The sequence below is a fragment of the Gambusia affinis genome, linkage group LG03, assembly GCF_019740435.1.
Source record: "Gambusia affinis linkage group LG03, SWU_Gaff_1.0, whole genome shotgun sequence".
In the NCBI taxonomy this organism is placed as follows: domain Eukaryota; kingdom Metazoa; phylum Chordata; class Actinopteri; order Cyprinodontiformes; family Poeciliidae; genus Gambusia; species Gambusia affinis.
In genome coordinates this window covers 14,633,653-14,655,274 of record NC_057870.1, presented here as the reverse complement: position 1 = coordinate 14,655,274, position 21,622 = coordinate 14,633,653, and the positions used below count along the sequence as shown (strand labels likewise).

The 21,622-nt window shown below is 39.4% G+C and overlaps 2 protein-coding genes across 3 annotated transcripts in view; both read right to left on the bottom strand.

Moving 5' to 3' along the window:
* The window catches only part of igsf9b (immunoglobulin superfamily, member 9b), a 30,488-nt gene extending 17,451 nt beyond the window's left edge, over positions 1–13,037 (bottom strand). For both annotated transcript variants that reach the window (XM_044110963.1, XM_044110964.1), the window contains exons 1-3: positions 12,533–13,037; positions 6,023–6,118; positions 3,256–3,462 (exon numbers count right to left, since the gene is read on the bottom strand). In XM_044110963.1, coding sequence (XP_043966898.1) covers positions 3,256–3,462; positions 6,023–6,083 — 268 coding nt within the window. In that variant the 5' untranslated portion in view covers positions 6,084–6,118; positions 12,533–13,037. The remainder of the gene's footprint in view (positions 1–3,255; positions 3,463–6,022; positions 6,119–12,532) is intronic.
* Positions 13,038–16,584: 3,547 nt separating this feature from the next.
* On the bottom strand, positions 16,585–19,007 carry tmem230b (transmembrane protein 230b). The gene is made up of 3 exons (XM_044110962.1): positions 18,648–19,007; positions 17,589–17,711; positions 16,585–17,493 (listed from the first exon to the last, which is right to left on the bottom strand). The coding sequence occupies exons 1-3, from the start codon at positions 18,741–18,743 to the stop codon at positions 17,353–17,355; spliced, it is 360 nt and encodes a 119-aa protein (XP_043966897.1). The 5' UTR covers positions 18,744–19,007; the 3' UTR covers positions 16,585–17,352.
* Positions 19,008–21,622: the final 2,615 nt, after the last annotated feature.

The following is a 21,622-nucleotide window of genomic DNA, read 5'->3' as shown; positions in this document are numbered from 1 at the left end:
TTGTTATAAACGTACTGAACAGGATAGGCAAAAAGATTTGAGATTACAAATGTTTTTGTTTTTTTCTTGCTTGACCAGACCAATGAAATACTTTAATTAAATTGCATACTTTTGCCGAGACTCTACAGGAACCCTGCAGGACAAGAAGCCTGAAGCACTCGGGTCCCTGCGTCAACCTGCTGCTCCAAGATTACAAAAATGAAGAACTTCGGTTTCAGTCTGTTATGCTTTTTATGTGTTATTGTTAGCTGCACAATCACCTGGTCCAGATAAACTAACATTCAGGTTTATGTTTCAATTTCCCCACCTTGCTTTTGAAGATAAAACACGCCCACATTCACATAAGCCTGGCTGTTTAACGATACATTTCACACAACTTTACTAGAAGGCGGGTGGAAAAAATTTAGCATTTGTCTGGACTAGTTGTCAACATTAAAGCCTGTAAATGTTTTACTGACTCCTGCACGTGTGTGAAAAACACAGTCTCTGACTTCCCCGGGGTTTCACAAGTCACACTGCGAGTGTGAGGGCGGCCCGCTGAGATCTGGGGGTTTGCCCATTGTCGTCCTAACCTCGGGTCAGAGCCCCCCGCTCACAGTCTCTGCTGATTTTCTTCACAACATTTGATCTAGCCCTGCAACAGTAAACCATCCTGACACTGCCAGACTCAAACACATCATCTGGACAGATACAACTAAAGCCTGCTATTGCAAGAGTGTCAGTCACAGTTTGGTCTGGCTGTTTCCTCTTAGCTGTGAGCTGACTAATGTTTAGCCCTGCAGGGCATTGCCGAGAGTGGGAAACGGGCAGCGGTGAAATATGAAGCATTCTCTTGAGAGCTGGACAGGTTTGTGTTTAATGGTTCCTATGGCTGGAGTGGGGACACTCCTTGAGCACACACAGCACAATCTCAAGCGCACCTGATATTATATCAAAAACAGCTGCTTTAATGGACGGAAACAAGCACCACGGATGCCACTCGCTGAGATTCTTTTCATCTCCGCTGATAAAAATTGCTAATAGCGTAAACGACCTTGGGACATAGCAGCAGGCTGAGGACACACAGCATCTGACATCATTTGCAATGCAATGAGTACAGCAGAAAAAACAAGAAGCATAATCTACTTTAACAGTGGAAAGCTTTTTAGTTTTAAACATCTCTAGCTGCTGTCTTGCAAAAAGTAGGGATTCTCCTTTAACTTTTCACATTTTGTCACATACTGGTCCAAGACTTAATGTATTTTACTGGGACTTTATAAGATAGGCACATAACTGTGATGTGGAAAGTGTGCTGGATATCTGTATCTAACTCCTCTTTCTCTTTCACACCTAAGAAAAATCTAGAAATGCTTACCAACTTCAAAAGTCAAACAAATAATAAACTGAGTTCACCTGTGTCTTTTTAATCTCAGTATAAATCCAGGTGTTGCAGAGTAGAGGTTTGTTAGAAAACCTAAGTGAACAAACAGCATCATGAAAACACAGGAACACAGCAGACGCATCAAACAGAAAGATGTGAAGAATGTTAAAGCGGGGATTTGGTTATAAAGCAACATCTCAAGCTGTGAACACCTAATGGAGCAACTTTCTGTCCAACATCCAATCCATCTTTGAGGATGCTGTACATGGAGATGGAGGCGGGTCAGAGTTGACTGGAAAGGGACTGAACTATGTACACGATAATGCTGGAAGAAAACAAAAAAAGAGGCAGCAAAACATTTCAGACTGGGATGGAGGTTCACCTTCCAACAGGACGAAGGGTTCAGACATACAACCAGAGTGAAAATCGATGGTTTTTAGAGCAAAGCATGTTCAAGTATTAGAATGAACAATGTCAGTGTTCAGAGTTGCAAAGCTGACGGAGACTTAGACTGTAATCACGGCAGAAGGTGACTCTACAAAATTTTAACTGTGGGGGCTGAACACAAATTCACAGCACATGTTTAGATTTTTATTTGTAATACATTTTGAGACTATGTATCATTTCTTTTTACAAGAAGCTGCAACTATCACATGAAATCCCCTTAAAATGAATTAAAGTTTCACAAGACAAAATTTAAAAGCGGTGGGAATAGATACAGAATGAATCTGCTCTGTTTACAAAGGAAGTGAACAGTAGCACAGCTCCTCCATTATTCATAGCTCCGTTTTCTGATTCTTTACGGGTTGATCTTGATCTTCATTTGACGCTCTTGTGTCCTCGGACAGGCTAACGCAAAGATCGGGAAACGTTTGGCAACCTGACCCAGTCTCAGCGTCAAATCTAAAATCCCAAAACATTTTAATTTGAGGGCAGCATACATTAGAGCCGCAGCACTGACACGCCTGACATGCTGCCATCTGCCTCCAGTGGGAGGGGAAATATGAGGATCTGAGGCAGACAGAGGCACAACCCACACCAGACAAAAAAAAAAAACATACACAAAGGATGAATATGAGAAAACAAGAAAACACCTAGTTTTTTTACACAACACTTCACCTCTGCAGTGTTGCTGGCGTTACTATGGGTGCACATGCATGAGATGATGACTAAAACGACGCATTAGTCCCCTGATGGCTGGAAGCGTGTTCCAGGTGACAGTGAGGTTCCTCAGGTATTTCACATGTGTCTCTGCACACCCACGCAACAAATGAGCTGGGATGTTTGGGAACTTTCTACTTTTTGGTGACCCAGTTGGGACAGTACAGGATTTGGGGTGCCCCAGTGGTCTTGTCGGCTTTGGAAGCGCAACGGGAGGTTGTGAGACCCCTCTTTTGTCTTTTGGGCTCCGGCAGACAATGATGGGATTATGGAGCTTCCAGCAAGGAAAAACTCCCATTATTCCCAATGCTTCATCCATCCTCCTTCCAGCACAACAATCTCCTCTTACTGGGTCACCCTTCAGCATACTAATAAAACACTGTCAGCTCACAACCAAGCCCCCACCTACACTCCTAATCCCCCAGTGAGCAGCGTTCCTGGCATGCCCCTTCCTCCTTTCTCATCTCCACCCCACCCCTCTTTAACTGTCGCTCATTCTCACCCTTCCCCTCTGCGCTGCTGTACAAGTGCATGCCGAAAACACAGACCGAACACCTGTAATTACAGTGCTTTGCGTGGATGATCTATTTGGGGTAGGGTTTGAACCCAACTTCTCCTCCCCAAGTCGTTATTAATACCAGTGTAGCCTCCTTATGACGTCCTTTGTTCTTAAAAAATGAAGGGACGTTTTGATACCAAATAAATCTGTTATCTGGGGGGGTTGCTTTTCTTACCTTTGTAGTTAGGATGAACACGAGGAGCGTACACTCCGAATTTAATGAGAACAGGTACATTGTAGCCAAGGCGCACCCACTCCACAACGTGTAAGGGAAAGAGGTTCGGGGTGGTGGCTTCTTTGGACGATGGAGTCAGACTGCAGTCCAGCTCTGCAGAGCCGCCCTCTCTGGCACGGACCAGCGATGCCAAACCCTGAGACACACCTGGAGAGACGATGATATATCATCAGCGCAAAGGCCTGGGTGGATCTGTGCAGACAGCGCAAGAGGCAATAAACAAGGAACAGGCAAATTACAGATGCTCCATTTCAAGGAAGCTACAGCCTCAAATAGAGCCGGATCACACGCTCTGAAATTTTGGAGACTGTTTTGGGGAGTTTTGTTTTTGTGAAAGCTGTTAAGGAAGAATGGATCAATTTTACTGAGAAACTTTAACCACAAAGTATAGAAAAGTTTCAAAATGACTTTACAAAACACCTAACTTTTCCAACTAATGGATTATGGTCGTTTTTAACATGATCAAGAGAAAAGAGCCGGAGTGATGAGCGTTTTCTCAGGTTGAACAGCGGCCCTTCCTCTGCTGCACACTGCCAGTCTGCAGGCTGAAAGAACACGTATTTCAGCCATTTGGAAATATTTCAGGTTGTGCAAAACACAAATACTAATATTAAATTTAGTGGGTATTTATTTTATATTCTTCTCCATACAGTAAAATCCAAATATTAACAAAAAATGTAACAAATAATATTGTTAAAGATGTACTTATCAATGGGCCAGTGATTTCATACGACCACTTTTCATTTGACTGACTCTGATCTGTATTCTAAATCAAATACTGAATTTTATAAATACAGCCAAACTAATAACTTTCAACAAACCGGATGTGCTTTGATTACATTTTATTTTTCCATTTCATCTGTCAAATTCAAAACCGTCAGAACTGAAAACTGGAAATCTGTGCTGGCCAGTAAGAAACCTGGTTGTATCAACTGAAATAATATGTTTTACTTATTGTTTTACCAGAAGTGTGAATTACTGCTGGTCTTCTGCTTTAAATAAAAGCAATTATACTGCGCAACATTTTTGAATAAATGCCACAGGCGTCATACCTCACCAGCCCGTACCTACAGAACAGCCAATAAGAGGTCAGCACACGGGTTATAAAAAAATAAATAACATCATAACTGGTTCTGGCAGAAACTGGTCACAGATCAGCTCCTGAGTTTGACTTTCCCCGACTGCTAAAAGCCGGGCCATTACAGGGCATTCACAACAATCATGTGGGCATTTGGTAAAAAGGATTGAGTAGCTGCAATCCCATTAGTGACACCTGGAGCAAGAAGCAGTCCTTCCACCTCCTTTATCTCCCTCGCTGTCATGTGCTAACATGGGTGTGTGCTCGACTGGGTGCCAGTGTTTGGTCCACTACTCATCTGGCTTGGTGATTACTTTAATCTCAAAGGGAGGGAAAGAGGAGGAGGGGTGAGGCTCTGATGCAGCGGGAGCCTCTGTGTTTGGTCCAGCCAACCTCTCACCACCCCCTGGGGTATACACATGGTCTGTGGAACCAGCACGATCAATCCCACCACCCACCACCCCCCTTCTACAAACACAAGCACGCACACAAGGACGTGTGCCTGGGGTCTGGAGTTTGAGGGCGGGGTAGCATAAATCCAGGATTGATCTAAATCCGCACCCAGAGATATATATTGTTTAAGTTGGATTTTGTCCCCATTCTCTCTTGTCCACTCATGTCTGAGCTGCGACCCCTCCTCTTCACTCTCTCCCCGACATGAAGCAGTGCTGATGAACCATGTTGTACATGTGGAGCGTCTGCGTCCAGCTGATCAACAACATCCACTCACTGCTTCTCAAAGCTCCACCAGATGCTTGTTGATCCTAAGTAACAGTGTTGGCGAGGGATGCTTGCTTGTATAAAAGTATGAAAAAGCTACTGCTGCAAAAAAAATTAAGCAAACTAGAAAATGTAATAATGTGACTGTTGAATACTATGGTGACAAAATCAATTGATTTATGGAACATGTTTTTCTCACTTTAATAATAATATAATAATACAAGAACACATTCTCAAAGATCAATGAACTTTAAATTATAGTGAATTTAAAGTTGGATATTTAAACTGGAGGACATTTTAAATATCCATACTAAATACACTTAACAGAAACTAAAAATAATGAATTATATAGTTTCTGAAAACAAAACTATCCTAGATGGAGTGCTGCTGTGTGAGATCCATGTATGGAGGCCTTAGTCCCCTGTTTTCCTGTCTAATCACTTTAAAATAAAAAGCCACTAGAGCCAATAGATTATTTTTTTAAAAATTGGCTAGTTGAGAACATAACATCAGACTGAAGACTTTTGTCATACAATTATTGGCAGAAAAAGAGCAAGAAGAGAGAAAAATGATAAATCATCCACGTGGACAATATTGAGCTTGTTTTAATTTATCATGTGATTATTAATTTAGTGCTTATTGTGACAGGCCAAATTGTGATGTAACACAATTCTCATCAGAAAATGTCTAACTGTGCATATATATATATATATATATATATATGTATATAAGTTTTGTTTAGCTTACACAAATACAGATTTCTGCTAGGCGTTAATTATTACCTTTTTCAGCTAACCCAAGTAAAGTGTACAAGTGCTTGAAAAGAACAATGCCATCAAGAAAGAAATTCATCACAGAAATGCATTAATAATGAATGCAGCTAATCCATATTTGCATTAGCATACTTACTTAGCAGACAGATGGCTACAGCAGTGGTGACAGCCTGAAGCCACCGTCTCTCCAGTCCCATGGCCGTCCGTCACTCTCCTCCACACATCTTGCAGTCTGAAAAACAAGACCGTACATCCTTTTTACCCTTCATCAGAAAGACAGAAAGACTGACAGAATCCCTGCTGCATGGGGACATCCCTCAAACATCCCCCTCCTCAGACACATGTAATCCCTGGAGTTTATGTCTGCACATTATCCAAGCCAAACACCATATTCCAGATGTGCTTTGGTTGATGAATAAGTGTATTCTTTGAAAACATAATCTGATTTTATGTTGGATTTAAGGCAAACTGAGCCAATCCAATGAGAGCTTCTCAAAAACAACCAATAAACCCACCGAGACTTTTCGTCCTGTGGACGTTTAGGACTTAAGTGTGCTTGTTAGCGATGAGGGAGACCTCTTTAAGGTCAGATTAACCTGTTGCTTGGGCTTGGTCCAGCACATTCATGAGGTCTTGTCTGAATCTAAATGGGTCAACAGCAGCAGGCAGGAGAAAGGAACAACACTGAAAAGAGGGCGATATGAATTTAAAATGTTAGCACGATATTTTGTGGTAGTTCTGTGACAGTAATAAAAGTGACCAAAAGAGTTATTTATTACTTCTATTTTAGGCAAGTGTATGGTTGTGATTGCATGATAGCAATCACAAATACGTATGCTGCCAAAAAAAACCCTTACAATTTATGCTTCTTTTGGACACCAGCCATAAAGAAGTGTGATTTATAACACTAATCTGCAAACAGAAACTGAAATAATCATATATTCTAATTTATTTAAAACACTCTTGTTGCACATGTACAGTGCAGAAAATGCTAGAATTAACAATACACACAATGTGGACAGTTCTGAGAGTTAAACATTAATTGGGATTTATTGTGACAACAATGAAAAAATTCTTCTGCTACAAAATGTATATATATATATAAAAAAAGATAAATGTCCATTCCTACTGAAAGGTAAGTCTCCCAATTCCAAATGTTGCCTTATTGCTAATGCTTAAGCAGCAAAAACAGATTTCTGTTGGATGACGAGCTTTACTTAGATTAACATTAAGACAGCACATGACGAACACACAGCAGAATCATGTAAGATTCATCTAAAGACTAAATGCACAAATGAATCTTAAAAAAAAAAAAGAAAAAACAAACTTCAGAGTTTGATCTCCTAATGAGTTTGACAAACATGACTCCACTTGAAGAAGTGGAAAAGTGGCTCCTCTGCCTACTTTAAATTGGATTAGAGACTCGTTAAAGTTGCTGCCCTCCAAGCATAAAGGAGGCCCTTCCACCCTCCCCGCAATTCACTTCATTCAGTACACTTACCATAAGCGCACTGCTTAAAGTTCATTTGAGTAACTTCAGAAGGCAGCTGTGCTTAGAAAAGAGGTGGGACACATGCTAGGTGATGATGCAGCCGCAGATAGACCGTACAAATGCAAACCAACTCCGTGATCCGCTGGAGACATTTAATCGCTTCAGAGCGCTTAAGCAAACAAACAGCCCAGAATAGCAGAGAAGAAATAGGAACTTCATAATATTCTACTGGCTTTCTTGTTTAGACGAACCTTAGAGTCAGTCAGGCATCACGGTGAAATGCAAAAGCGCAGGGGGTTCCTTTCAACAGCCCTCTGTTTGCCCTCTGGGATGTTGAAATAAGCGCCGCTCTCAATGGATTCAGAAGATAAACAACAAATCTGTACAGTCCAAATTGTTTGTGTGTCACCTCCAGCAGGCAACAAACCGATGGATGTGATTGCACTTTACGGCATCCTCCTTCCTTTTGCCTTCTCACTTTTCTTTTTTAACAGAATGAGATATACATCAAATTCCCATTATACAGTGTTTCGCCAGTTTAAGCTCACATCTAGGCCTCTAATATCATTTGGCAATCTCAAATCAGCTTTACCTTTGCTCCAGGAAACTGAAATATGCTTCAGCACCAGGATGTACTATGTGACAGTCTTGTGCAGACAGACAAGGAAAGACTAGAATGGGGGCGGAGGGGGTTTCTGTCTGCAGGTGCGGTATTAGACATAGACAAGCAGGTTATTTCCTCATGCAGCAGAGCAGAGCCATTTAATTGGCATGTGCACTCTGAGGGCCTCTGAAGGAGGATAGATATTAAATTCAGAGTGAATGCATAAAATGATCAAATGTAACACACATAGAGCCTGGAAAAGGTATTCAGGGCACAACTGTAAAGTAAGAAGACAACATTCTGTGTGGGGGTTTTATTTGACAAACCCCCACACCCCCTGAAAACCGAGTTTTGTATCTCGCTCCCCGCATCAATATTTTGTAGAAATCCCCCTTTCAAAGCAATTACAGCTTTACATGACAAGGATACTGAGATTTTGGCCATTCCTCAAGCACAATAACTAAAGCTCAGCTGGACTGGATGGAAACTGTCAGATTCTCAACTGAATTTAGGTCTGGACTTCGACTGTGTAATACTAAAACATAAATACGTTTGGATCTTAACCATTGCGGCTCTGGTTGTGTTTATAGTAGTGTTGTCCTGGTGGGAGGTGAATTTGATTCCCACTTTTAGAGTTTCTAAAAGGTTTTTCTTCTAGTTTTCCCCTCTATTTAGCTCCACCCATCTTCCCATAAATTCTGCCTACATTCCCAGCTCCTCTTGAAGAAACACATTCTCAAAGCATGATGTTGCACTTGGTAAAACCAGTCTCTTGTTCCGCGCTACAGAAGATCTGGACTCTTAGTTATTGAGAAACGACTGCTTGCTGGAAGAGTGGACTGCGTTGAGGTTTTAAATTTTACACAGTTGCTAATGTTTGCCCGTGATGCATGTAACGCACCAGTCTGATGGTATGAAGCTTAGCCAAAATTGCCTGCACTAAAACCGCCCTCCACTGCCGATGCGAACGAGGCAGCCGTTAAAGTTTATTCAATGTTTGAAAGCGAGGCCAACAAGGACAGAAGAGCTTTATTCACTTGCACATCTGCCATTGCTAAAACTACAGGCAGACTACAATTTTAAAACAGCGCAGAAAATTGTCGTCATCATTCACAACTTCTCCTTCGGTTTCCTGACTGGCAAGGTTGAAATTCTAGATTTGAATCAAGCAGAATTGCAGAAAAAGGCAATGGCCTTGCTAATGACGTTGCCACCACCTGGCAATATGAATACTTTTGCAAAAATAAAAATAAAAAACTGCAAATGTTAAACACATCAGCAGCAGATATTTGAAACCAAAGCATGCATGTTGACAATATCCGACGGTGCTGTGTTCCTCTGGATTTCACTGACACAAATTGCTTTGGATCTCGGCATGACTTAGCCTTCTGGACGGCACATATGTAACACCCAGTCTAATCCTGGCCTCCTGTTTCGAGTGTTAATAGTTTAACTGAATTAGAGATCAAACTGTTGAGACACATCAAGGACATGCTTTCATGTAGCGCTGCAGTGATCAATCCCAGATATATCAAGTCACAAAGGTCTGCCCACGGGGGGCGGTCCAGACTTTCTTCTAGTGGAAACCGCATGGTTTGTTTACCAGCTGGGCAGCTTTAATACGATCTTCAGGCTCGGACGTGGAGGACACGTGACACTTGAACTGACTGGTCTTAACAGACTTTCCCTCCTGAAATGGAGCAAGAAGCACGCCGATAAACATTTGCAGATGTGTAGATAGATAAATACTCTTTCCTTCGATATGCAGGTGTTTTAGATTAGATGTTGGGAGTCTCCCAAAAGCAAGAGCTCTATATTTCCATAATATATCGGTTTCTGTATTGTCAGTTTGACCTTATGTGTGTGAGAGTATGTCTTATCCCTCAGTACCTAAGCAGGCCCATCAGTGATGCTTGTGACAGATACAGGCCTGATAAGCAGTAGTATTACTCTCTTAGTAATCCCTCCTAATCCTGACAGGCCGTGGCCTTTGTACAAACCTGTGTCGTGCCGCAACTACAAGTGTTACTCGAGCAGAAACTCTGACAGGCCAACCAAAGATTTGTAACTGGCAAAACACAGTTATTAACACAGCGACTGGTCCCAAAACTCTGGGACCAGTCGGCAGACTGAAGCAGTCAATGCATGGATTTTGTTCCTGGCAACGCAACCTAGTTTGGAAAATCCATTGATGTTTATTTGAACAAAATGGGAAATAAACTGAGTAGACAGTGAGCACGGGAGGGGAGTCCCTGCATCCCAGGGAAAACCCACTGTGTATGGATTACCAGTGATCACCAATACGCTAACATATGGTACTACAAGGTTTAGCAATAATTACTGGCAGAGTGTTTTCAAATTCCTCACTTACATTCAGTCAGTCTCTTGCATTCAGGGTTTCCTCCGCACCTCCTGCAGGGACTGAATAATTCCTCACATTACACCAATAAATTACCCATGTGCTTCATGCCTGAACAGACTGATTGAATTTTTTTTTTCTCTCCTGAGATGATCTACTTTCATGTTCGTTAGCTGAGATGCAGCAAAGCAAATCAGCTCGCTTTGCCCTTTAAGTCCTGAGCTTTTGTCCTTCACCTCCTATAATTCTCAGAAGCAGGTTAGAGCCATAAAACTAAGCGAAGCCCTAAAGTCTGAGGTCATGAACTTTAGCACAGACATATTGCACTGAATTTATTGAACACTGACACAAAGAGACTCATTTCTTTTACTATGGACAGCTCTTAATGGCACGATGAAAGGGGTATTAATGTACAAGTCAAAACCAATGCTGCAAAGCCACTGGATGGAGTTCCTTAGATAAATCTTTTTAATCAACTACTGTAACATAACAAGGATAATATTGTACCATATGTATTTCAATCTGATTACATGACTGCATTGTATTGAAATTAACTGGATTTGGATCTGTCCCAGCATTGACTGGTATGTGATTATAAGGTATAACTTTTAGAAAAATAAGTTGGGTGTCATGGTATTCACGCAAAACTTTCAAAGAAAAATTGATTCATGCTATTGTTTAGAAGGACAAAAATAGAAGTGATTCCTATTGATCCCAGAAGAATATGGATTATGAGGGATGCAAATATATTGGTATCAACATCGGTATCGGCCCATGTTAGTTATTTCTTAACACATCGGCCCGATAAGGAAAACTTGGACGATATTAACTACCAATGTTTAAAACAAGAGCTTTTCAGAACCTCGGTATACTTCAATGCCAGTAACCAACTCATTTCTAGACCTTTAGAACTTGGATAGAAACTGGATCCATTTGTCTTGAAAAGAACAAAGGATGACATCGTTTGGTAACTGAAGCTAGAGAAATTCATTGACTGTAGGTACTTTCTTTCTGGATTGAGCATGAATGCATTTCTTAATTTATTTCAATGTGCTCTGCCTTATTCAGCTCATAAATGAGACATTTCTAAGAACAACACGTCAGTATGTCCACAGCTGAACCGCTGGTCATGTAATCTTCATATTTAAACAATGCCAAATACAGGATCAACTATTGAGGCTTTCTAGACGACAAGCATTAAGAAACATCACTGTGTAAAGCAACAACTGAGCTCCTCACGTGCACAAGCTTTAAGCACCTCCAGGGCTTGGATGATATCGTGTTTAGCACCAATTTCAAATGAAAAACAGGTTTTTGCTGTTTTGTGTCAATAATTCAGGGGCTTTTCCAAACCCGGGAACTACAACTGCTAGAAACAGCAAAGATAAGATGTTTTTCCACAGGGGGTTCATTTTTAGAACATAGATGTTAAAACTTACTGTGAAACTGTGAAAAACAATCAAAGACTTTTGCAATCAAGCTGATTTATAAGCTCAGATGCTTATAGATTTGAATCTTATTAAGATGGGATTGAACATACATATCCATAACAAGACAACAGACCTCCGCAGGGATGCGTATTTCTCAATAAAGTGATCAGCAGGACAACAGCGCAAAGAAGAGCTGCAGTCCTTTGTGTAAAACTGTTACAACTAGCTTTTGTCCACACCGTACAGAGGCAGCAGGCTGATAAACTGGTGCGCTCAACACAAACACCAAGCCACCAAGATCTTCTGCTAAACAAAACAGGTGCATCTTTTGTGTTACTCTGGGACTCTAACGCCACATGAGAAGACGGGCTTTTAAAACAGTTTGTGTATACACATGTGCTGCTGTCAGTTTTTCCTTGTTTTAATCCAGGGCGCTGAGCTGCTGGTTTAAAGGGGCAATGCAGACAGTTAAACCTCTTTAGAAAGGTCTATCATGTAAAAAAGACCCGCTCACAGATTACAAGTAGTGCATGTGATACCCAAAACAACAACACATTTAAAATAAGGGATTGTGAGCATGGCTGTAACTGGGGATATTTAAGCTGTGGAAAAGCCACAGTAGGATTAAGTGTGTGCAGAAATTAACATGCATCAAACGAAAGATCAGGGAAGTGCACATGATTTAAATGACTAAACAAAAGATGCCTCTAGTCTAAAGGTTTAAATTACTAGAGGATGTCTAAGCTCCACCTGCACCTTACCTTTCATGAGGCACTTTACTGAAAGTACAGTCTCTCAATCCATGGATGCTCTTCTTTAAGATTTCTTGCAGACGAGCCTAAGTGTCCATTCCTTTATCGCCACGGATATTTGTGGTTAAAAACAAGCCTAGATCAAGAGGAACGGGGCGCAGGTAGACACATTGTTAACCTTTCAATCCGAGAAAAATGAAAACCATTTTAATCCCGCCTCTCCATGGTGATCGGACGTCCCGCAAACTTCTTTGCGTCTTCAGTTTAAAAAAACTGATATAAAAAACATTGAAAACATGCTGCCTCAGCCCATTTAAGTTAAAAGATAAACTTTCCGAGCAGCTAATTTCATTACAGTATTCTCCTGGATCCAAACTTGCTCAAAGTGCCTTTAGTTGTTTAAATGAGAAGAAGAGACTGCCAGTCGACGTAGACCGCGTTGACCATCCAGGACTCCTCGGTAGAGCACGCCGCAGGGTTGGTTAAAGCACTGCCGTGGTTTCTGTCCCCGCGGTGTCCCTCCTCTCATTAGCCTCACCCCTCCTTCTACTACGGAGGCTGTAAACACTTCCGTCAAGTTCCACACCGGTACAGCAAGGCACTTCCTGTTCAATCTTTCAAAATAAAGGTCAGCCCACATACACACACCAGCACAAAGAGAAGAACAGATTTCCAGCTAAATTCTGATTACAGCTAAGCTTTTAAACTTAAGTGGCTATAACAGCTATTCCAGTCATAAGTACAAAGTGAAATGAAATGAAATGAAATGAAATTTATTCGAACATGATACAAATATAAAAATAAAATAGTGCACAGTAACAAGAAGTGCATAAGAAAGAAGAGAAAATACAGATTTTTTGTTTCAGTTAACATATCATGCTCAAAATGGGGTAGGAAGAAGTGAGAACTTATAAACTCCTACCCCTAAACACTTGAGACTTTAGAGTCCTACTGTCATTAAAAAAAATAAAAAAAATCAGTTATGACTACTTTTTGTTATTTTCAAAGCTTAGCATTTTAACTACTTAACCACAGTAAAGTAAATAAAGAAACAATTTACTTTTTGAGAATTATAGCTGCTGACCCCATTATATATAAATATATATATATATATATAGATATAGATATATGTATATAAAATGCATTACATTATATTCGTTTCCATGTCGTTTATAAATATGTCGTTTCCAATGTCTGTCTAGTGGACAGACTCTGGAAACGACAATATTAAATTATCATAAATTAAAACATTAACTGTCTGTTCGAGATGAGATAAAAAGATATAATCAACATGTTTGCTTTGTTTTTCCACAGCAGGCTATCGTTTCCCTTTTTGTTTTAGCTTCATAAACCTTTATGTGTACAATAACAATAATTTATGTGTTATTGTACACATAAACTGTACGATAACACATAAACTTGGTCTGTTTCTGTTCTTGTTAACCTTTCAAACTGAAAACTGCTTCAACAACCTTACTTACACTCAAATTTATGTAAAAAACATTGTAGTTGACATAAAATAATATGTAAATTTTACAATTGAAATTCTATTGTAAAATGTTCATTGGCCCAAATGCTCTAGAAAAGTTTTATTTATGGGCTCTTTTTTTACAGACGCGAACTGGGGTAAAATTATAGGGTGTTTTTACTGTAAAAATAAATGTGAATTTTTTATGATTTTTAAAAAATCAGATTTAGTCATTAACTTTTGCCTGCCCTTACTTAGCAACGTCTAATTTTCATTTATGAAATAAAAGTCAATAGCACATGAAACCAGCTTAAGGTAAAATTTAGAGGACATTCTCTAAGTCAAAACTATGTTCCTAATGAGAACCCAAAAATACACCTTTTTTCGGAACGACGGTAGAATGCTTTAATTTTGAAAGGACAAACATTTACTTCCGTTAATGATCACTCAGTCGCTGTAACCTGCCGAACCTGGCAATTTAGCGCCTCAAACAAAAGCGCCTTTCGGTGGGAAAGACTAACAAAAGGAAAACACGCAGCCAGCTGACACATTTCCTACAGCTTACAGCAAATGCAAACATATCCTCCACCCCAAGGGTCTATAAACACCCTTATGTTGTCAAAGCTTCCTGTAACTAAGGTTTTCTTTAAAAAGTAATATTGCATAATTTTTATTATCGTCTTTACGGTCGTAACAGTATTAGCATACCTTTCTAAAACCTAAGTTGCTAAAGTAAGTACATTTTCAATTAAATGTATAATTGTGATAAATATCGAACTTGTCCACAGTAAATTTTGAGTAAATTGTTAGCTCTGAATTAGTACCGGTGAACCTAGCAAGACGTATTCGGTTTCTGCTATTCTGAAATACACGTATATGCAAAGAGGTTGGATTTTGACGCTTGTCTTGTATTTCCTTCTATTTTTACATAGCTATTAGCTAAATGCTTTGGCTAATCTCGCACTTTAGTTTCAAACATTGTTCTATAATTTTGTTTTCCGTGACCCAAAGCTATGCATTCACAAACGTTTTCCATGATCTTACCTTAAAATCACTTCTGCAGCTCTGCCACGACAAGATGATAAAGTTAGTCAGTCAATTAGACGCACATTGGGGCGTCCTTTACGTTACATTTAAATTAGCCAATCAGGAGCCAGAAATAGCACCACTAGGTGGCGGTAATTCGCCACAAACCAACCCTCCGAACGACACGATAATAACGTTAATAACGTTACAGCAATACTGTTGATATAATAATAATAATATTTATTATTGTTATTATAACAATTATTATAATAACATTGTTATTATAACAATGTTGTTATTGTAGTAATAATGTTATTAACGTTATAACATTGATTATATTTATAAAAATTCTAAACATAATAACATTATAGTCATCATTATTATTGTTATTATTATTACTACTACTAGTGTGTGTTTGTGGTATATCACCTCCACTTAGTGTTATTACTTACAGCTAGTAAGAAATTACTGAAACAGGCAATAAAAAGACAAAGTGAGAATCACTGTCTATAAATAAATATATTAAACAAAATAGCTCAAATTTTGTATGGCTGGTAATTATAGGTAAGAATTTTTGCATTTCTACATTGTAACACATTACAAAACATGGGCAATATAGCAATAGTAGGGTAAATAAAATAAATACATGAATTATGACTTTGTCTCAATGGGCATATATGCTTTTATTTTCGCTCTGTATCTGTTTACACAACTAAGTCAAATAGGCAAATAGATACATATCGTAATTTAGCATTTTATTTTCCGTCACCCAAAGAAATGGATTCACAAATAGTGATGATTCTTATGTTGCCAAATTGATATAAATGTTTCCAGTATTTCTATATTTCCCATAATGGAGAACTTTATAAAAAACCAAGCAATATAGACATGGTGATAATTGCACAAATATATAATGCACCTCTGCTGGGATAATGGGTAAAGACAATGGCTCGATTGATCAATTGATTGATAGCTAGATAAATATTTGACTAAAAAAGCAGCAGCACTACTAACTTGAAATTGCTGCACAACTTTAGACCCATTTTATAAGAAACTTCTAAATAACCTCAGATATGTCTTTCTCTTTGATTTCTGCATGTTGATGAGGGAAAACTGCATCATTGTGAAGTGATAAAACCTCTACCATTCTATTGTTTCAATATTATTTATGTCTGGTTTATAAAAACTTAAAATGTATTAAAAACAAAACAAAGAAAACAAGCAAAAACCTTTCAATTAAATAAAATTCAATGTTGCGGCTGCTATTAATTCTTTGTTTCTCAATTTAGGATCACCTTGACTTTGTCTTATGCTGATTTTTAGACTACCGTAATATATCTGAAACACATACCGGCACATAAAAATGCAGTAGAGTGAAGATGATTTATTAGGCAATATGGTCATTGCTTTCCTAAGAAACGCAGAAGTCAATGGAAAAAAAAAAAAAAACAACAACAAAAAAAAACCAGCCTTTCTGTTGGAAAAAAGTTCTTGAGCTGATTTACGGAGAATAATCCGATCTGACTAATACCAGGTACGGTTAGTAACTGATCAAGGGGTGGCAACTAATAGCAGAGAAGCATCCTTGAATTATCCCTTTGGAGAGCAGCAGGTAGCCTCGCATCTGACGGGATTACAGAAGGCCAACCTTTACAAGCAACATCTTTGCATGATTTTGATGTCCTGCTGTGCAAAATGGGGTCGGCCTTTCATCAGGTTGCTTCAAAATCACGGATATTTATAGGTTGATAGCCGAGATCAGAAAGGGGAAAGGCTTGTAATTGCTTTAGAAGTGCCTCGTTTGATAATGCTGACTCAGAGGGACCAGGTGCACCATATGGAGATCAAAGGATCGGAATTAATCACATAAAATCCTCCAAAGAAAAAAAAAAACAAATCTGGAAAGTAGGCAGGCTTTAGCTGATAAACAGTAAGGATCATAGTGCAGGAAACTATTTCCTTGATCTTATGTGTATATAAGTAAATTACAGGCCAAACTATTGCACTGGGTTTAACATTATGAATCACTTCTACTTCTAAAAGCTGGAAATTTGACACTCAAACTTTGGTTTCAGTTAATTTTTATTTACTATAAGGATAAACCACTTGAATCATAACAAGAGCATCAACTGAATGAATTGTTAAATGATCACTTTCATAATTTATTAAAATAAACACATTCACAAACTAACTAGAAATTAAAATCTACACAAAGAACACTGATTTCCAAAAAATGATTAAGCTATAAGCTGTTATTAGCTATTTTAAATTCAGTACATGCGATACATGAATGCATGCAAGTGAAGTAAGACTGCCGCTGAGGTTTTAGTGAGCTTCAGTCATCAAAGTCTGGGATGTCGTCGTAGGAGTACCCCGGATAGCCCTTTGATGCATAGTAAGCTATCCGTAAGTGGTAAATCCCAGGCAGGAAAACGATGATGCCGATGATCAGCACAGGCACCGTCCGGTCGGAGTTCTGAAACATGCAGTAATGCTTTATTAAGCAGTATTAACATAACAGCACACAAACATAAGATTAAAAAAAAAGGTCTGCTTTTAGAAAGAACTCACAGTAACTCCAAAGTATCCAGCCAAAAGAAGAGCACCAATGATGATTAAAGTAGAGCCGATTAGAAAGAGCACTGAGGCGAGGGCGATCGCTTTGTATGGGACCTTGGGTGGGCTCCTTTTGAACTGCAGAGGAAGATAAATTAGCAATCAAAATCTGAAACAAACAAGTTGTCCAAGTTTCAGTCAACATACCAAGTGCGATAGTTATTGCCTAAAATATGAACTAGCTTAAAAGGCAATAGCAGTATCTGCACAAAGTCTAGAAAGAGTCTTTCAAGGCTTTAACTCTGTTGAGGTCATATGTTGACATTGCAAGTCAATGTTTGCTACCGTTATAACAATAACCAAACTAACAGAGTGAAGTTTTAGAGAATTAGTCTCACAAAATACTAATATCATGGGCTATTACAAAATTGAGGCTCCATGGACTGCTCTGACAGATTTAACATTCAGCCCAAGCAGAACAACACACACATGAATGGGGAATTTTAAAACTAACTCATGTCACTTGAACTAAAGAAGAGGTTTTGGCGAGTTTGTAAATTCCTAGACAATAGTGTTTTTCATGTACCGTATATATTTTTGTGGGTTGTTATTTACTGCACTGTCAATGTGTCAAACAAACTTACCAATCTTCCAGCTACTGAACAAGCTATACTATCATTCCAGCCAAAATGAAAGTCTTTGAAAAAGTTAGATGATACTGTGCAGTATAGAAAATGTCAAATATCCATCCATCCATCTACTTGCTTATACTTGTAGGGTCACAGGCAGAGGACGACGGCTGGAAATCAAGTTTTTTATCATTTTATTTATACCTTTAATAAACCTGTCAACAAAGTGAAACGTGCACTACTGGATAGTATAGTTAAAGACTGTAAGTGATTTTTTTTTCTTTTTGCCTCAGTGTTGGTCTGTTCCAGATCGGCTCTTTCATATCGAAGTTACTGGACTATGTTGACTGGATAAAGCAATTTAAAAGACATACATTCAACTTTAATGACTGAGGAGGACTGATCAGCAGCATTAAGTGGCAAATCTGACCTAGTCATCTCTTACCTGTAAATCAATGTAGCCGTCATCATCTGTGGCTAACCGGGAGTACCTAACTTTGTTGTTAGGAGTATCGTGGGATACAATATTACGAGCTGGCATTTTCGTCTGCTTTTCGGGAACTTGCCACAGTTTACTCTCGGCGTTCTTGAGGCAAACAAGCTACAATACAATTAACAGTGCGGCAGCCACATTTTTTATGCCCACCTCAAAAGCTATAATAGTTAAAGCAAAGTAAAATTTTATATTCTACAGTTAAGACAGCGTGACTACAAATTTCTACAACGCCTTCTGCAGCAATATCGAGGTGTTGTTTAGAATCTGAGTCTTCCGTGTCGACGGCTTACAGATCTGCGGCTACGCGCATGCGCAACCTAAACGTCATCATTACGCAGTGAAAACGTTTGGTATTATACGTTATAAAGTTTAAATTCACGAATAAAGCTCAACGGTTTGTCACTCTTTTCAGAAGGTGAAACGTGTTTTTATTCAGAAAGTGAAACTCATATATAAGATAAATTCATTACACAGAGTGAAATTTTATTTTCTAACAGGACTCGGTCCCTGGCGTCACTGCCACAGGTACCAAAGGCTGGTTCAGTGACCACTTGCATGTTCCACGTCCCCCCACAAGAGGGCGCAGTCAAATCTCAATTAAGCGAGCAGGTCAGAACAGAATAACACTGCAGTGTCAGGATTCACTTTGTTACGTGGATGTTCAATACTCGAGCTATTCTGTCTCTCAGGACAGCTTTGTAATCACTGTGTGTCCCCAGATGATAGAGTTTCTGTCTTCTCTGCAGATTTTTGACGCATTTCTGTGAAACAGAAGCTGAAACTCACACTCTGAGACCTGTTTTTCAGCCTTAGAGGAGCTTTCAAACATCACAAGCAACAACAACAAAAAATAATATTGCCAGCTGACAGGAAAAAATGCAACTGAAAATAAGTGCTTCTTTTTTTTCACTTGATAAAAATAATCTAACTTTATTTTTTGAAGTATTAAGCAGATGACAGGATCAGATTTTCTTTCAAACTAAATTAAAATGATTTCCCATTCATTACATTATGCTATAAATCTTTGCAGTTGGACAAGTTTATTATTAATATTATTCTAAAAATATAAAAGAAGTCAATTCTCCCAGGCCTCTTAAAAGTCGCTGTTTAGGTGTTTGCATCTGCAAAGGCGAATAGCGTCATCTCATTAGTCATGCAGATGAAATAAATAAAACAGCTAAAGACCAAAGCTGCAGACCATGGCCATGAAATAAATAATGAAGGAGATACTTATTTAGACAAACATAACCTCTGTCTTAGGCAGAATGAGTCAAGAGTGGCCATACATGTAGAAGCTGACCTTGGCTATCGTTAGAGTTTACAGGCATATTGATGATCTCAGAAGAAAACCAAGCCCTAAAACAATTCATCTGCACCCGGTGTTCCTACTGAGAAGTTGTTTATTACGACGCCCTCTAGGCTTATTCAGATTCCTCAGTATTTAAGGTGTATTTGCAGAAGGAACCATTTTTGCTTTTTCTTTACAGTGGATATTTATGCAGTTTGCTTTCCTGTGTTTTGCTCTATTCATTTTCTTATCAGTTGTGACGAGTTTCCTTGTCACTGCTGAATGAAGGCATCTCCACAGCATGACGCTGTTACCAAAGTATGTCATCACTAGAATGATATCTGTAGGTGGATGTGCAGAGTTTTCTGTCACACTTAGTGTTTTGAAAACAACAAAAAAGTAAAACTTTTAACTCATCGGATCAAAGTATCTTCTTTGTGCTTCCTAAAGGGTCTGAATACACATCCACCACATACGTTTCTAGATTTTTTTATTTGTAAGAAAAGCAATAACTTTGCACAAGTAAATTGTGTTGTTATTTGAATCAATACAGTCATATACAATTCATTAATGTCTCTTTAAATAATTAATAGTGCAGACATGTTGCATGTGCACACTGCTGTCTGCGCTGCTGACAACAGAGGTGTGATGTGACCTTTGCTTTATTAATCATGCCAGTCTAATGCTCTGTGACTGCGTATCGGCTCTGATCCCCCGTGAACATCAAGGCTGGTGCATCCTCCTTAGTACTCTAAATAACCCTCCTCTTATCTGTTCTGGATCCTCTCGCTCTGATGTTCAATACCTACACTCAAGGTCAATGAATGAGCTGCTCACACACACACACACACACACCCCACTCCCCACCTCTATCCAAATTTAGAAACATGGCATTTAATTTGTCTGCTCTGTGGCCTTGAAACAATCCGTCAGACAGGGAAAAAAAATTGCAATTATTTTACAGTCATGAATTCAAAATGAATGTAGCCAGAATGCAGTCAGAGTGATGGATTGAGCCAGTTGTACAGTAAGTGCCACCCCTGCTGCTTGTTTTCAGACGTTACTTCATCTGTCGTCTGGATGCGTTTTCTGACGTTTGCGGCCGCAAACGTCAGAAACTTGCGTCCTTTACAAGTTCAATCTGATGTCGTGTGCATTCTTAGCATCAGCCACCTCAAATTCCCAAATCACACCGCTGCCAATGGGACATCTGGAGTGCTGATTAATTAATCAGATGATAGGCACTACTCAGAGGGGGGGGCCAGAGGGTGCTGTCATGTTGGATAATCCCCACCACGGGGCCGTGATGCCCGCGCTGAACAGCTGAGTGCTGAGTTAAGAGTGTGTGTGCTCTCGTGACTGTGCATCCGCGTGTTGGGAAGACAGCAGCGTTTGCCCTCTTAGAAACCCTGAGCATGATGCTAAAGAGCACAAAAGGCCAGAATTAGAGACCCGTTTATTCTGGAGTTAATTATGTCGCTCCCCATTACGGCACCTGCAGATTGAACCATGCCTGGAGTCTACTAAAAGCCCAAAAGCATCATTACACCATGTGAACATCAGGCAGTGTGCCTGGAGCTCAGCCTCTTCAGGCTCGGATCCAACAGGTTGCAGAGGCGATCTAATGTGCATGTAG